This window comes from Mastigoproctus giganteus, chromosome 13 (assembly GCF_048544385.1).
Source record: "Mastigoproctus giganteus isolate SK-2022 chromosome 13, ASM4854438v1, whole genome shotgun sequence".
Classification (NCBI taxonomy): Eukaryota; Metazoa; Arthropoda; class Arachnida; order Uropygi; family Thelyphonidae; genus Mastigoproctus; species Mastigoproctus giganteus.
In genome coordinates this window covers 133,582,298-133,601,118 of record NC_143587.1, presented here as the reverse complement: position 1 = coordinate 133,601,118, position 18,821 = coordinate 133,582,298, and the positions used below count along the sequence as shown (strand labels likewise).

The window sequence follows — 18,821 nt, the reverse complement described above, 5'->3', positions numbered from 1 at the left end:
ATCAGGTAATATATTCAATATGGAGATTGACTGAAAAGTGTTACACCTGATGGTTGAATGTAAAGGACAATCAACAAGAAAATGACAGACCATAAGTTGCTGGCAGGATGGACACTGGGGTGGGTTTTCTCCCAATAATAGGAAGAGATGAGTAAGATGAGTGTGTCCAATTCTCAGTCTTGCCAATACCGCTTCTTCTCGTCTGTTTCATCGGAAGCCAGACAGCTACAACTTTGGATCTTCTTTTATCTGGTAAAGTTTATTGTTGCATGTAGCATTCTTTGCATATGACAAACTTAGTCAGTGGAAGGAACTTGAGAACATTGTGAGAGAGTGGGTTCAGGATGTTTAGCATCAAAGTCATCACTTTAAATTCTCAGAATGGCCAGGATCCAGCAAAAACTGATTGACTGATTGGACACACTGGAAACAAATAGCTGGGAATGAATCTATTTCAATGTAGAATGAGAACAGGAGAAATTCTTCCTTATGGAAGAAATTCTTCCTTATTCTTCCAAATCAAATCTTAAATCAGCATAATTTGGGCAATCCAACATAACATGTTCAGATGTCTCTGGAATTCCACACTCACATAAGCCACTATCACGCAACCCCAACTGGTGCAACCTCAAGGCAAGACCATGGCCTGTTATCAAAAAGGTTGCATTCAAACCGAATTGCAGCCAATTTTTATTCCTATGATTTATGAGATCTACTCTAGGTAGAAATTTATAGGTTGGTCTACCCTTTATACTGCTATCCCACTGATCTTGCCACTTATCCATTATCATTTTTAAAATTCTTTTCTTTTCCGACTTAATATCACTTATCTGATAAGTTCGATCTTCAGGGCAAGATGATATTCCAAATAACGTATTTTTAACATTATTTTTAGTATAGTAGACCAACCCATACAACAGTACCATATATTGAACTGGTATTTTACCTGAAAGCACCTGTAAGGCATCAGAGGAAACGGTTCGACATGCTCTAGTAATACCTAGTAGAGCAAATCTCTAAGCCTGAGTTAAGTACTTTATAATAGTAGAATTTTGTACTTTATGAACCCAAGCTCCGGAGGCATAGGTGATTATAGGCACAAACACACAATCATATAATAAATTCACTGCTCGTCCTTTGATGCCCCAATCATTCCTAATAACCCTCCTGAGCTTGGCATATAATGTCGAAACTTTTTGTTTTAAAAATTTTGCATGCTCAGTAAATATCATTCGCTCTTGTATTCTTATTCCTAGATATTTAGTTACTCTCACATATCGAACAGTCCAACCCTGAAGCCTCACTGTGGGGGCTCGGTTCATGCTAAGTCTTCCTTTCAGAAGCATCTGAACAGTTTTATTCCTTGATATCATTAATTTGTACTTATCAGCCCACTCCACTAATTGTTCTAAAACCAATTTTGCCCTATTTTCGATTTCAGATCGGGCATTTCCCCGGACAACCAGGACGAGATCATCCGCATATGCTATTTTATCCACATTTTCTACATTTACTTCTAAAAATTCATCTAATACCATATTCCACGCAAAGGGGCCGATCACCGAACCTTGAGGACAACCTCTATATACATTTCTCTTCACTACACTATATTTAGTTCTTATAACAATTTCTCGATCTTGGAAATAACTTCTAAAGCACTTAAAAAGTGCTTTAGAAGATACCTTCCCACCACAATCGATCAAATGCGCCTTTAAAGTCAATGAAAACCCCAAGAGCGTACCTACCATCACAAACCTCGACGGTCTGAACCAACTTATAAATTGCATCCTCTGTGGACTTATTTTTGAAACCATATTGGTTCCCAGAGGACATATTCTTTTCATTATATTTAATCATTATTCGATTCATAATTAACCCTTCATAAGTTTTGGCCAGAACCGACAAGAGTGCGATAGGCCGGTACCCTCCGGTTTCATTCAATAACCCATCAGTATTTTTAACCAGCAACTTTATTTCAGCTGTTTTCCAACTTGATGGAAAGGTACCTTCTTGCATACATTTATTAAAAATTTGCACATATAATTCAGGCATTAAATAAAAAACCTTCTTCATTACAATTACTTCTATTTTATCAAGGCCCGGCGACCTTCCATCCTTTGCGCGGTCTATAGCTTCTATTACTTCATTCACAGTAAATTGCTCTTCCACAATATTAGATTTATAATTTTCATTCCCTTCCAACATTTGCATCTGATCCCGCCCCAGTCCTCCAGTATCTATCGGGAAAAGATCTTCCAGGATCCTGCTTACAGAATCTTGCCAACTTACAATACATGTATTCAAATCATCAGGCGTATAAACTATGTCCTGTATGGCCTTTTTATTAGTAACTAACTTAAAAATTGAACTCCATGGATCTTTAGATCCCCGCTCTCCAACAAACTTTCTCCAACTATCTTGTTTTGTCTTATTCAACAAACGGACATAATCTGCACGAGCTTTCTGATAAACATCTTTATACAAGCTACACAAATAACTATCACCTAATCTTCTAACACATTGAAAATCCCTTCTTTTAGAGAACATATTCTTCCTTTTCTCAGTCAGTTCTGCTGTCCACCAAAAAACTGGCTTGTTAACTTTAAAGTTCTTCTTCATAACTTTCACACACACATTTACAATAACTGTAGTCAAAGTCTTAACACAATCCTCTGCACTCCTATCAGTCCAGGACATATCACTGAACTGTCTAACACATTCTTGTTCAAATCTAGCCCAATTCACATTTTTGGTCTTAAACCTACCAGTATCAATACCAATCCTGCTCTGACTCTTAAAACCCAATTCAAAAGAGATAGTGTTGTGGTCACTACTAGTGCTATTTAATACCTTCCAATTTACAACATTCCTAATCATATTTCTCGTAGCTAAGGTAAAATCAATATACGACTGTCCATGCACAGAGCTAAATGTCGGAATATGTCCCAATGTATTGGCCACCTCCATTCCCGAAGCTGCAAGGAATTCCTCGAGAACCTCACCTCTCTCATCGGTCCCCTCACTACCCCACAACTGAGAATTAGAGTTTGAATCTGCGGCCACCACTACCCTGCAGGAACCCAATTCATTATACACCATTTCCAAATATCTTACACTACTATCAATATCATCATTTGGCAGACAATATAAGGAAACAAAATAACAATTTCCAAACCTTCCCAAAATTTCCCAACAAACATAACATTTATTACACAACTTTGTAACCTTTGTTACAACTAAATCAGGATTCCTAATTATTATAGCAGCTAAGGGATTAATCCCTTCTTTAATAATCCTATAATGTTTCAGATATCCTATTATTTGTTCCTTCAAAGAATAAGGTTCCTGCAGAAGTGCAATAGCCACATCATTTTGTTCCATATACATATTAACTTCTAATGCAACAGCCTTAGCTTTTTGGGCATTTAATTGCAATATTTTTAATTTGTTAGCCATAATGTATTTTCCTTTTGTTTAGTTCTAAGGCCTTGACATACTCCTGACAATTCTTGCTCGTTGCAACATGGACAGTCCCCACACCACGCTTAGTACAATTACAACATTTTGGCTCATTAACCTTATTCTGACAATCCTTAAATAAATGTGAACCCGCACAGTGTCCACACACCACCTCTCTTTTACAATATGTCCAAAATTAAGACATCTATAACATTGAGTCAGAGCAAAGATTTCCTTAAACTTGCAGAAGACCACCTTAAAAATAGCCTAGATTTGTTACACATTATCTTCCAAATTTCTGGAACCACCTGAACAATCCAGTTATTCATATTTGTTACTTTACTTCGATTAATGGTAAGAACTTCGACTCCTTCTTTCACCTTCTTCTCACTAACTCCAAGATCTTTAAAGTTCTTCAGCCATAATTGTTTACAAAATTCTTCTTTTTGCATATCTTCTTCAATATCATTGACAACTATTCTTGGATTAATCAACTTTGGTACAGCATACTTCAACCCAATTTCTTGTATCTTAGTACATGATTTAATTCTTGCCAGGTCCTCATTGGAGTCAGCCTCAACCAAGACACCTCTATCACGAATCGTCCTAATATTATGAACTTTAACACTTGACAGCAATGGACGCACTTCCTTTAAAATTTCTTCCTTAACCTGCTCACTCGTTTTAAAACGCTCTGCATCGGCCTTAATTATTAAAACCTTCGGAGCTCCTTTCTCTTCCATTACACTCTTTTTAACAACATCTGCATATCCTACACTGCTGTCTTTCTTAGTTCTTTTAAGTCTATCTTTCAAAAGTAAATTTTCAGTTTGGACTTCGTGCATCTTTTTATCCAAGGCATCCCAAAACTCCATTATAGTTCTTACAGCAGCAGTCGGAACTTTACTCACAGGATTCCACAAAAAAACTATTCAATTGTTCCCTTGCCTTATAAATGTGCTCAAATCCCTGAGTCACCATTTCTGGAACTATCTCTTCTCTTCTTTTCTTTTTCTTACATTTCTCCTTCTGACTCAATTCTCCATCAGAGATAGTATCCATTACTCTTCCCGACGCTCTCTTTCTTGACTTCCTTTTCTTTGACGTTGTGCTCACATCCACTAAAGGACCTGATAATGTTATTAAATCTTGTTTAACTGGTGTTCTCTTTAGGGTAGTTTCTGCAAAAATCCCTATCTCAGTTAATTCTTCCGCTTGTGTTAACACTTCACGTGCTATCTCTTCTTTCTCATCCTCTGTCATGTCCGTTGTTGCCGCCCTTATATCTTCTTCCGGTATCTCTTCCTCAGAAGAAGACGACATTGTATAACTAAAAGAATATATTTACAATTAAAAACTAGACTCCAAATATGGTGAATAGTCAACTATATACATATATACACAAGTCTGTTAGAGAGCTAGGAGCTATGATCCACTCAGCCAAAATAGAATTTTAAAAACGCTCGAACTTCGTACAGCGTTAAAAACACGCTGCCCAAGTTAAACGGGCAATGGTCCCAAAGGCCTCTCTAGTTAATGCTTGGACTAAAATTGAGCACAACTGTGCAACTCAAACCACGTCCAAAGGGCAGAAATGCTATACCAACTGCTTTAACAAAACATGCAAGGCACGGAAATGCTCCAGAAAACTCAGGAGAGGAAAAATACACCCCCTCCTGATTTTAACGAAAAAACAAGAGCCTCGTCCCCTTATCAAACTGCTCACTTTAGCTAGGTAAGGGGTTACCCCCTCACCTACCCACTCCGGACCACTTGGAGGTATGAGCAGCAACGGAAACTTTCAGTTTCAAGTATAAGGAGACTATGTGTGTCTCAAGACACTTGTGACTCACACAATAAGCACCTACTAATCAGTAAAGTCAATCCTTATACCCCAGCATTGCCTCTGGGGCTATTTAATGACACAAGGGCTACTAAGGTCATATTGTGTCTGTTTATTGTTTATTTACAAGCATATCATTAGAGATGTTAAATTATATGCGTCTGTACAAGCCAATATGTTTTAGATACATTAAAAGTTCAATATTTGCTTAATTTCCTAAGAAATGAGATAAATCAGGTAATATATTCAATATGGAGATTGACTGAAAAGTGTTACACCTGATGGTTGAATGTAAAGGACAATCAACAAGAAAATGACAGACCGTAAGCTGCTGGCAGGATGGGCACTGGGGTGGGTTTTCTCCCAATAATAGGAAGAGATGAGTAAGATGAGTGTGTCCAATTCTCAGTCTTGCCAATACCGCTTCTTCTCGTCTGTTTCATCGGAAGCCAGACAGCTACAACTTTGGATCTTCTTTTATCTGGTAAAGTTTATTGTTGCATGTAGCATTCTTTGCATATGACAGACTTATAGTCAGTGGAAGGAACTTGAGAACATTGTGAGAGAGCGGGTTGAGGATGTTTAGCATCAAAGCCATCACATTCAATTCTCAGAATGGCCAGGATCCAGCAAAAACTGATTGACTGATTGGACACACTGCAAACAAATAGCTGGGAATGAATCTATTTCAATGTAGAATGAGAACAGGAGAAATTCTTCCTTATGGCAGAGACAGCTAAAATAATCTGTGTAAATTATGACAGATAAGATCAAAAGCTCATTAAACTTACAAAGCACTAATTTAATAGCATATAATTCAGCTGTCAAGACGCTGCAAGCAAGCAGTAGCAGTTATATTAAAGGAGGTGGCAAAGGAAGTAAGCAAACCCTTAGCCATAATTATGAGCATCCTTGGACTCAGGGGAGGTCCCCATGGACTGGAGGTGTGCAAATGTATACTGTTGCACGTGGAAAACTACAATGGATAAAAGGGTGGTTAAGTGGAAGAAGACAGGGCAGTAATCAATGGACACTGCTCTTCGTGGAATAATGTTATTAAAAGGGTTCAGTGTTGAGTTCACTGTTGTTTTGTATATTTATCAATGATATTGTGGAAGGTATATCAGGCATAATGTCCAAGTATGCAGATGATACAAAGGTTGGCAGGGTTGTTAATGGCAGTGTGCTACTGCAACAGGATCCAGATAATTTGGGCAGATGGGCTAAGAAATGGCAACTGAAGTTTAACCTTGATAAATGCAAAGTACTTCATATGGGTAGAAGTAACCCCAGAGAAACGTACCAACTGTGTGGTACTACACTTAAGGTGGTAGAAAATGAAAAAGACCTGGGAGTAATTGTGCAGTCTGATATGAAGTTTTCTGAGCAATGCAGACAGGCTGCTAGAGCAGGTCATGGAGTCTTCTCAATGATATATAGAAAATTTGACATTATGGAAAATGTGTTGATTATCCCTTTGTATAAGGCAATGGTCAGGCCATACCTTGAGTACTGTGTACAGGTCTGGAAGCCTCATTTTAGAAAGGATGCAGAGTTGCTAGAATGTGTAGTGTACAGAAAAGGGCAACAAGATTGGTGAGGGGAACGAAGGGGTCCTCTTACCAAGAAAGGTGTAAGTTTCTGCAAATTGCAGCATCTGGAGACTAGTCAACTACAAGGTGATATGATTGAGGTGTATAAGTCCTTGAATGGGTTGAGCAGGCTCAATTCTGATGGAATTCTACCACTTGCTCAGATTAAAAATCTGAGGGGGAATAAATTGAAATTGAAGAAAGACAGTTGTAGAATAGATGTGTAGAAATTTGCCTTTAACCAGCAGCAGGTAGTTGATTGCTGGAACAAACTTCCATCTGTTGTCGTGAAGTTGATAGACTAAATAAATTCAAGGAGGAACTGGACAAACTTTTAGAGTGAATGGATGTGTGAAATTAATTTTTTTTTTTTTTGTTGATGCTACATAAGTTTTCTTTCTTGCATCACATGCAAGAAAGAAAACTACTACTACTAACAAACTCTATCAATAATTTTGAACAGGATTTCCAAAAGTTGTCAAAATAACAAAAAAAAAAAAAAAAAAAAAAAAAAAGGCTACTGCTGCATGCTCATCTGTAATCCAGATTTCAAGAAAGAACTCATAACTTTACCTGCTGTTAACTTTTCATGACCTAAACATATCACAAATGTTTCCCCTGCAACAACAAAAAAAATCAAAGCTTTCTTTTCTTTAGCTCTTAGTATTACTTCTCTGTAACACAGAAGTTGAGGGGAAACATGAGGGGAAACTCATGAATTTCATCTATCCATCTCCGCCTTTGTCTTCCAGGTTTTCTTCTAGCTACTCTTGGGTACCATTCTGTTATTTTCTTAGTCCATCTGTCACCATGTCTTCGAACTATGTGTCCTGCTCAAGACCATTTTAGTTCTTTAGTTTTGATAAGAATTTTGATTGAGTTTGCTGTCTAATCCATGTGTTTCTCTTCTTATCTAATAGTCACATCATTCAGTAACATCATTCACAATATATCTTCTGTTAGTGAGGATGAAGTCGATTTCATTAGTTGTTAATCAATTTGGACTCTTCCATGTCCACTTTCTGTTCACCCTTTTCTTGAAAAAAAGTGTTCATTACTGACAATCCTTGAGATTCTGAAAATTCCACAAGTCTTTCACCTCTTTCATTTCTTTCACCAATTCCAAAATTTCCTGTAGTTTCCCTTTCTACACTGTTTTGTCTTTTTTCAACCTTAGCATTGAAGTCCCCCATAATAATAGTGTAGTGGGTTTTCTGCTCATCTAGCAGACTCAATTTCGGTGTACATTTCTTCAACCTCTTCATCATCATGGCTCGATGTTGGTGCATAAATCATTATAACCTTTAGCTTGTACCTCTTAGAAATCTTGAGTATTAGTCTTGACACCCTTGGTGATGTACTATTGAATTCCAAAATGTTGCTTTTTAAATCTTTATGGACCTTTATATGGACTGAGGGGTACGACCAGGCTGCCATGCACGGAAATTGAACTTGGCCTGTTATAACGTACGATCACTCATCGGTGAAGACAGGATATTAGAGATGGAAAAGGAATTAGAAAATGTGAATTGGAATATCCTCGGTTTGGCTGAAACAAGAAGAAGAAATGAATCACTTATAAGTTTATCAAGTGGAAATCTATTGTACACCAATGGAAACAGTGAAAGGAGTGAAGGTGGAGTTGGGTTTCTGGTCCATAAAGATTTTAAAAACAACATTTTGGAATTCAAAAGTACATCACCAAGGGTGTCAAGACTAATATTCAAGATTTCTAAGAGGTACAAGCTAAAGATTATAATGATTTATGCACCAACATCAAGCCATGATAATGAAGAGGTTGAAGAAATGTACACTGAAATTGAGTCTTCTAGATGAGCAGAAAACCCACTACACTATTATTATGGGGGACTTCAATGCTAAGGTTGGAAAAAGGCAAAGCAGCGTAGAAAGAGGAACTATAGGAAATTTTGGAATTGGTGAAAGAAATAAAAGAGGTGAAAGACTTGTGGAATTTGCAGAATCTCAAGGACTGTCAGTAATGAACACTTTTTTCAAGAAAAGGGTGAACAGAAAGTGGACATGGAAGAGTCCAAATGGATTAACAACTAATGAAATCGACTTCATCCTCACTAACAGAAGATATATTGTGAATGATGTTACCATTCTGAATAAGGTAAATGTTGGAAGTGATCACAGAATGGTAAGATGTACACTTGATATAGATGTACGAAAGGAAAAAACTGACTCGAGTAAATAATACAAAGGTCTTTGAAATAACAGAAGAGGAGAAAAAGCAGTATATACTGGAACTTAAGAACAAGTTTGAGCTTCTGCAGACTGCTCAGGACCAAGATATCGATGAATATTACAACTTTCTGAAAGTGATAAAGTCCAAGAAACCTGTAGGGAAAAAGAAATCCAAAGAAGAAAAAATTAGTCAAGAAACACTTGTCATGATGAACTGAAGACGACAAATGAAGAGCAAGAAAAACACTGACAGGGAGAAAATTGAGTATACTGAGTTATGCAAAGCCATTAGAAAGAGACTCAGAGAGGACATAATGAGATTTAACACAAGAAAAGTAGAACAAGCATTAAGGGAAAACAAAGGATTTAAATCAGCAGCCATGAGCAGTAATACAGAAAGACAAATGATACTGAAACTGAAGAATAGCGATGGGGTACTTATAAATAGCAGAGAAGGCATAATTCAAATAGCAGAAGACTACTACAGAGAATTATACAAGGAGCGAGGGAATGATACCAGCAGTGGGGAACATGGATTGCAAAGTAGCAACACATACGACATACCCGATATTCTTCCTGATGAGGTAGAACATGCATTGAAGAAAATAAAGAATCGGAAAGCCCCGGGAGAAGATGAAGTTACTGTAGAGTTGTTAAAATTGGGAGGAAGAGACATAACACAAAAACTGGCAAGGCTCTTCACAAAGTGCATTAGAAAAGGTGTGATGCCTAAGCAGTGGAATAATGCAATCATAGTTTTGCTGCATAAGAAAGGAGATAAATCAGAAATTGGAAATTATAGACCAATTAGCTTGTTATCCCATATCTACAAGTTGTTCACAAGGGTCATTACTAACAGATTAGAAAGAATACTTGATGAGAATCAACCGAAAGAGCAAGCTGGCTTTAGGACAGGATTCTCAACTATGGATCACCTTCACGTAATATCACAGCTAATGGAGAAAGCAAATGAATATAAAACACCATTATGTCTGGCATTTGTGGATTATGAAAAGGGCATTTGACTCCATACAGCATAAGGCAATGTTTCAGGCACTGGAAAGACAAGGCATAGATACTCCATTAGTAAATTAATAAGAGGAGTTTACCTGAATATAGTACGTGGAACACTTCCGGAAGTGTTCCACGTACTATATTGAGGTAAACTCCTCTTATTAATTTACTAATATTATTATCAACGTAGAACATATTGAGTATTACAGCTCTGATTCATACTATCTAATATAGATACTCCATATATTATGATTTTGAAGAAAATATATGAGAGTGCTACATCCTTTATTAGACTAGACAAAGACAGTAGCAAATTTAAAATCAAGAAAGGAGTTCGACAAGGAGACACAATATCTCCGAAGCTGTTTACTGCTGCCCTTGAAGAAGCTTTCAGATTAGACTGGTGGCAGAAAGGAGTCAATGTGAACGGAGAATACCTAAACCATTTACGATTTGCAGATGACATTGTGGTCATAAGCCACGATCCCAAAGAATTAGAGGAAAATCTTAATCAGTTATGCACAGTTAGTAAGGATTTTGGACTAAAGATGAATATGGCTAAAACAAAAGTAATGATGAACAAGTATGCCACGGAAAGGGAAATAATGATTGAAGGAGCAGTAATTGAAAAGGTGGAGTCATATACTTATCTGGGACAAGTTATTAGCTGTAATAATGATAAATGGCTGGAAGTCAAGAGAAGAATAAATTTTGGATGGATAGCATTTAGGAAATATAGTCACATACTGAAGAGCAATATCCCAGTTTGTCTGAAACGTAAAATAATGAACCAATGTATACTCCCCACCATGACTTAATGAAGTGAAACTTGTGCACTCACCAAAAGAATGGAAGAGAAGCTAAGAACTACACAGCGAAGAATGGAACGAATTATATTGGGAATCAGACTGTTAGATGAGAAGAGAAACACATGGATTAGGCAGCAAACTCAAGTAAAGGATATTCTTATCAAAACTAAAGAACTAAAATGGTCTTGGGCAGGACACATAGCTCGAAGACATGACGACAGATGGACTAAGAAAATAACAGAATGGTACCCAAGAGGAGTTAGAAGAAAACCTGGAAGACAAAGGCGGAGATGGATAGATGAAATTCATGAGTCTTTGAGTAGTAAATGGATGGCCAGTGCTCAAAACAGAAGGAACTGGAAAGTTGCTGGAGAGGCCTTCATCCTGCAGTGGATTGAAAATGGCTGATGATGATGGACTGAGGGGAAGAAGACAGACTGTTGTTGTTATTTGGTTTTTAGGAGCATTAGCAACTAAGGCCATATTGCTCCGGGATATGCGGTGGTCATTCCCTGACCTTTCCGCATCCTCCGTATTTGGTGATGACGGGCTCGAACCCGGTCTAATCAAGAAGTGTGTACTACGCACTACTGCTCCCACTGCTCCTTCCCACCTGGCTAGGGAGATGCCAGGAGAAGACAGAGAGTGGTAATCAATGGACACTGCTCATCGTGGACTAATGTTATTAGTGGAGTCCCTCAGGGTTCAGTATTGAGTCCATTATTGTTTTCTGTATTTATAAATTATATTGATTATGGTATATCAAGCTTAATGTCCAAGTTTGCAGCCGATACGAAGGTTGGCAGGGTTGTCAAGGACACTACTGACACTGTGATGCTGCAACAGGATCTGGAAAGGTTGAGCAGATGGGCTGAGAGGTGGAAAATGAAGTTTAACATTGACAAATGTAAAGTACTACATATGGGAAACAGCAACCCCAGAGCAACGTATCAACTCTGTGGTACTACACTGACAGTGGTAGAGAATGAAAGGGACCTGGGGGCGGTTGTGCAGGCAGATATGAAGTTCTCTGAGCAGTGCAGATGGGCTGCAAGAGTAGCTCATGGTGTATTGTCAATGATATATAGGAATTTTTCTAGCAGGGATAAGGAGGTGATTATTCCCTTGTATAAGGCAATGGTCAGGCCACACCTAGAGTACTGTATACAAGCCTGGAGGCCTCATTTCAAGAAGGATGTAGAGCTGCTGGAATGAGTACAGAGAAGGGCAACAAGATTACTGAATGGAACAAAGGGGTGCTCTTACGAAGAAAGGCTTAAATTTTGCAAATTACAGTGTCTGGAGACTAGGCACCAGCGAGGTGATCTGATAGAGGTGTACAAAGCCTTGAATGGTTTGAGCATGCTCGATGCTGATGGGATTCTTCCTCTTGCTCAGAATAATCACCTGAGAGGGCATAAATTCAAATCGAGGAAAGACAGATGTAGGATAGATGTGCGGAAATTTGCCTTTAGCCAGTGGGTGGTTGGTTGATGGAACAGACTTCCATCCCTTGTCGTGGAAGTTGATAGCCTAAATAAGTTTAAGGCTCAGCTGGACAGGTATTTCGAACGAACAGAGGGGTGAAGTGGAAGTGGTTATTTTTTATTTATTTATTTTATTTTATTTTTTTTGGCTGATGCTGCATAAGCTTGCTTTCTTCCATCAAATACCTCTACTTTTTTTTTTTTTTTTTTTGTTTATGTGAACCCCAAACATGAGAGGTATTAGAAGCTATAGTACTTAGTACCATGCTTGGGTTGGAGGTTGAGAAGACGATCTACTAATGCTAATGCTAAAGAAACCTAACTCCGCCCATTGGTGTATAGCAGATTTCCACTTGATAAACTTATAAGTGATTCATTTCTTCTTCTTGTTTCAGCCAAACCGATGATATTCCAATTCACATTTTCTAATTCCTTTTCCAGCCCTAATATCCTATCTTCACCGATGAGTGATCCTATGTTATAACAGGCCAAGTTCAGTTTCCATGCATGGCAGCCTGATTGTACCCAGAGATTCTTAGCACCCTCTGCTTCCACTGTGATCCTCTCGCTGCCGTAAGAGGGGGAGTAAAAGCTGCTGGGGACTGAGGGCCATTTGTTTTGTTGTACTGTCATATGCTGGAGCGTTTGGTCTTTTCCTCTTCACACTGACCAGGCGTCTTGAAGGGAACCACTCTACACGTTCGTTGCCACCTAAGTGACGTAGCAGGGCTTACCATCGAGAAGGTGTGCATGAGTGGATTTTAGGGAGGCAGGCCAACTGGACATCTCCTAAATCTTCTGTAATAGAGAGATATTGGATCCATCAGTGTTTTAGGCTGAGTGTGTAACACACAGGATACCTGTTCCCTCTCCAAGCCCCCCTTTTAATTTATGGGTAAACTATGGTGTATCTACACAGATATTATATAGTTAATTTAAACCCATATCATATTATCCATCTTGCATTGAATCTTCAAACAAGCAGAATTAATATAAATTTATTATAATTTTCTTTCATTAAATAAATATACATTTTTTTTTTCATAAATATTTGTTTTATTTGTTATGTTGGAATAATGCCCAAGTTTTGTGCAGTTAATGCATCCACAAATTTAAGTTTGGCAGAGATTATTTGTATCTCTATTTTATGTTGCCAACGTTCTTCTGAAAATTTAAGTACGATTAATTTAATTTATTAAAAAATTGAATTTATCCTTCAATTTATTAAAAAATAAAGAAATAAAATTAACAGCATTGCAATCTACTGGTCATACATTGGTACATTCCAAGTACAATACAAAAAACCAAATACTTTTTTTTTCAAATATCAAAGTTAAAATCCTAGGTCCTGCCAGGCTACTGATATCACTTGCATTACAATATGGGATGATACTACCACCAGGTTAATCTTTATTTATTAATAATACCAAAGGGCATCAACAACTAGTACCATTCTCAGGGCAAACAGTCTCAGAAACCACCTTTTCTCTCCAGATATGGTTCTGTGGAACCCTCCACGCAAAGTTTTCTCTGACGCCCCCCCTCTCTCTCTCAAAGTCCCTGATGGTAGCTATTAACCTAAAGATCCCTCACAAGGCTTCCACAGCCAAGTGTACATAAGTACATGTGCTTTGAGTGACCGCAGTGCAAGCCTGGACTACTAAATATTTGTTTTTCATGTATTCTCTACATTGTGAACTCCTCCGGCACAGTCAACTCATAGTATAAACAGAAGATTTATTTTATATATATGTGGTTACGTTATAACAAGATGTTATATCTGAACCAAAACCGAGGACAAAAAAAAAAAAAAAAAAAAAAAAAGAACTGAATATTTGATTCTCACTCCATTCAAAGGAAGTGGGGTGAAAACAGGACCGACACTAGGGACGCACAAGAGAGGAAATTGCCGAAGGCACAGCAAGATGCGCTACTGCATATACATGCATGTTAAGACACAATATGAATTACAAGGCATGAGGTTCATATGTGCTTGAAATATACTGACTCATTTGGTTCACACTTCTGTATTGAGTCACTCAACAGATTCACTTCACCCTTCGATAACATTTTCTATTCTCGCATTTTGTAGTAGTAGAGGCATGTGATGCAAGAAAGCAAGCTTATGTAGCATCAGCCAAACAAAAAAAAAAAAAAAAAAAAAGCACATTCCACGCATCCATTCCCGTTTGTCCAGTTCCTCCTCGAAATTATTTAAACTATAAATTTCTACAGCAGATGGAAGTTTGTTCCAACAATCAACTACTGTTCCAGCAATCAGCAAGCAACTACCAGCTGGCTAAAGGCAAATTTCTGCACATCTATTCTATCTTCCTCCTCTGTTAGGCTTCGGCTGTTTTGGAGTAATAATAAAGAAAATAAAAAAAACTGTTTCCTCAATTTGAATTTTTGCCCCCTCAGGTTCATAATCTGAGCAAGAGGAAGAATCCCATCAGAATTGAGCCTGCTCAACCCATTCAGAGACTTATAAACCTCAATCCGATCACTGCGGAGGTGCCTAGTCTCTAGATGCTGCAATTTGAAGAACTTAAGCCTTTCTTGGTAAGAGGACACCTTCGTTCCCTTTACCAATCTTGTTGCCCTTCTCTGTACTCGATCAAACAACTCTATATCCTTCCTAAAATGAGGCCTCCAGACCTGTTCACAGTACTCAAGGCGTGGCCTGACCATTGCCTTATACAGAGGGACAATCACCTCCTTTTCCCTACTAGCAAAATTCCTATATATCATTGACAAAACCTCATGACCTGCCCTGGCAGCCTGTCTGCATTGCTCAGAAAACTTCATATCTGACTGCACAATTACTCTCAGGTATTTTTCATTTTCTACCACCTTGTATAGTACCACACAATTGGTACGCTTCTCTGGGGTTACTTCTACCCATACGCAGTACTTTGCATTTGTCACGGTTAAACTTCAGTTGCCACTTCTTAGTCCATCTACCCAAATTATCTAGATCCTGTTGCAGTAGCACACTGCCATTACTGTCATTAACAACCCTGCCAACCTTTGTATCATCTGCAAACTTTGACACTAAGCCTGATATACCTTCATCAATATCATTGATAAATATACAAAACAACAGAGGACCCAACACCAAACCCTGTGGGACTCCACTAATAACATTAGTCCACGAAGAGCAGCACCCATTAATTACCACCCTCTGTCTTCTCCCACTCAACCATCATTTTATCCATTGTAGCAACTTACCCTTAATACCATTCTGCTCCAATTTGTACAACAGTCTTTCATGCACAACAGTGTCAAAAGCTTTCCTGAAATCCAAATATATGATATCAAATTATTTTTTGCATTCAGTTCCTTTGTAACCACATCATAATATCCTATCAAATTTGTCAGACAAGACTTTCCCTTAACAAACCCATGCTGTGTCTGAATTATTGCTGCAGTCTTGTCTAGATGATCCTGCAATGCATTATTATTATTATCTGGTTTTGCTTGGTTCAGTTGAAATTAATGAATACCGTACAATAAATCTTCCTTTTTCTGGCGTCCCACCATGATCGTATTTTGAGATATAATTATGTTAGGATAAAAGAATATTGCTTTATGCTAAATATCTTTCAACTCTACTTTTCGGTTTATGAAAATTAAATAGAAGTTCCAGAAAAATGCAGTCAGTTGAAGCGATGCGTGTAGCTTTAATACCCAAAATATTTTCAGCATTAGTTACGTTGGATTACCTTCCAATTTTAAACTGGATGATTTAAGTTGTTTAATTGTATTTCAATGGACGGAATAGATTTGAAAGCAAAATGTCATTATAATGAATTTCTTTCATGTCCACAAAAGTAAATCAGGTAACAGTGAAATAAAATTCGGAAATTACCCACAGTAAGAGACTACGGCATTTACTAGGAAGTTAAAAACTAACGTAAAAAAAGAAAATTGAGGACGAGAAACTTTCCTAACGTCTATAATTTTGAAAAGACGGCCACAACAACATCGGCCGTTAATTTTGAAATCAACGAAATGTGCTCCAATACAAATTACGGTCGTTTCCATGACGACAAGCCAAAATTATATATGCTGCAAAGCTACTTTTGATTTACCGGTGTCTCAATATTGGACCTTCTTGAAAAATGTCTTAAAAGCGGTGTTCCTTCATGGTTAATTTCATCTTCTACTTCCCTTTCATTGTTATTGAGCCGGTCTTGGCTCGAAAATTTTTTAAAGAACGAAAATGATGGTCTACGCTTCAGAGCCATTTCGCTCATTTGCATCCATAATCACAATAATTTAAAATCATGCGAACCGTGACGCAAATGGTAACAAGTAGTTCTATTGGCGCTGTAGTTAATGCATAAAACTATCTCCACGTCTGTTTCAAAATGGCTAGTTACGTAGATTAAAAAAAAAAAAAAATCTACGTTAATAACGATAGACTTTAATCGTTTCTGTAAATTTTGTCATAATTGGTTGTTTTGCGAGTTTCACAACACAAAGAATTCCAGCTTTAAAATATTTTTAAAGATGACGTAAAAAATGACGTAGCCGAGTGGTCAGCTGTTGTTTTGTTATTTGGTTTTTAGGAGCATTAGCAACTAAGGCCACATTGCTCCGGGATATGCGGTGATCATTCCCTGACCTTTCCGCATCCTCCGTATTTGGTGGTGACGGGCTCGAACCCCGGTCTAATCACGAAGCGTGTGTCACTGCTGCTCATTCCCACCTGGCTACGGAGGCGCCGAGTGGTCAGCGGGAGAGTGCATAGCACGCGATCCTCGAGTGGACCGGGGTTCAAGCCCGTGACTATTAAAATACGATATGTTTGTATTGACGATTTATTGTAAACTCTACTGACTTGCTTTGTCGTGCCGGAGTATAAACATAAAATTAATTTATTATTATTAGCCATATAGTGCAAGGAAGCCTGAGGCTTCTGTGTCCCAGCCAAAAAAAAAAAAAAAAAAAAAAATTCTGAGTTACCTTGTGAGTGAGAGAGCACGAGTCAGAAGTAGAAGAGAATCACCCCAATAAAGTGAAGAATGATGATATCCAGCTCAGAACCCTGAACGTGCCAAGCCTATACTCACCAGATGTGAGCCCCTGGGGTTATATATACTGTTGATGGAGAAAAACAAAGCTATGAGGCAACAGTATATAATGCCATTAAATTATGTTTTCTACATAGTTAGCTTGCTTTTATTTTTGAACTTCATTCCTCTACACGATGTGTAAAGTCCAAAGTTCGAATCCCGTCAAACGGGAGGAATTTTGTAGTTTTCCACTCGGTTTGTCGGTCGCTGGAGAGTGTTGTACAGTTTTCCCACGAGGATTTCTGATTTTTCATTCGGATAAACAGGCAAACCGATTCGAGGATACATGGAATTTACGAGGGGGGGTAAAACAGTTTACCTTTCTGACGATACACTCCGACAGGTAGCTTTCTTCAGGCAGCGGCCACACCTAGGCACGACTTTCAGACCATGTACCGTGAATCTTTCACTCCAAAGAACAGTGAACCTTACACCAAGACGGCGTCCGGCATTAGGTGATTAATGGTCGACATCTGATTACACGACCGTGGTAACTCATATCATGCAGCGTCCTGAACACTATACTGGCGTTGATCCCAATCGTCTCAATGAGAGCCTATTTGTGCTGAAATAATGTTGACCTGCTTACCTACCTGATTATTTGTAGGGCGCTCCTCAAAAGTATATTAGTTTCCTTACACGTGGTGCTTGGGTAGGACGTGAGGGGTGTCCAGCTATTAATGTTAGGTCAGTGTAGCTCCTCCCCTTGTCTGTCTTTCTATATTTCCCATGTTTAAATTCGCATCCCATATATCCAAGTGGCAGCATTTCCAATATCCCTACCATGTCTTCGTTTGATGACAATCAAAGAAAGCAGGAAGACAATAAAATAGAAATAAAATCAATTAATTATTAAACAAACAGTAAAACAACTGTTTTACTGTTTGTTTAATTTGTTTTGTTTTGTTAAGGTTGTTTTGTTAAGGCAGGCAGCAATCACTGCCGCCTGCCTGCCTTTTAACATCTTTAAAAGAATATATTTGATAGTATGAACCAGAGCTATAATGCTCAATACATTATATGTTGAGCGATCACTGAATTATGATCACCTACCTAATGGGGACGACCGTTCGCACGGAAACAGCGACTGTTCACCTACGCATTGACTGCATTAGATATCTGAAGACGTCTGTAGAGATCTCCAACCACGTTGCCTGAAAGTTTTCCACAGTGTCGGAAAAGATGACGGTTGCGTTCCCAAACGCCCCACTCCAAAACATCTCACAGGTATTCAATTGAATTGAGGTCAGGTAAATTTGGAGGCCAATCAAGATGGGTGATATCTTCACGGTATTCCTCGAACCAATTGTGCACAGTACAAACCCAAT

General features: G+C 38.2%; 1 protein-coding gene across 1 annotated transcript in view; it reads right to left on the bottom strand.

The window, feature by feature from the left end:
- Positions 1-16,683, bottom strand: part of LOC150076454 (H(+)/Cl(-) exchange transporter 7-like) — a 474,124-nt gene extending 457,441 nt beyond the window's left edge. The window contains exon 1 of the mRNA XM_090387363.1: positions 16,507-16,683. Coding sequence (XP_090243489.1) covers positions 16,507-16,677 — 171 coding nt within the window. The 5' untranslated portion in view covers positions 16,678-16,683. The remainder of the gene's footprint in view (positions 1-16,506) is intronic.
- Between the last annotated feature and the right edge of the window lie 2,138 nt (positions 16,684-18,821).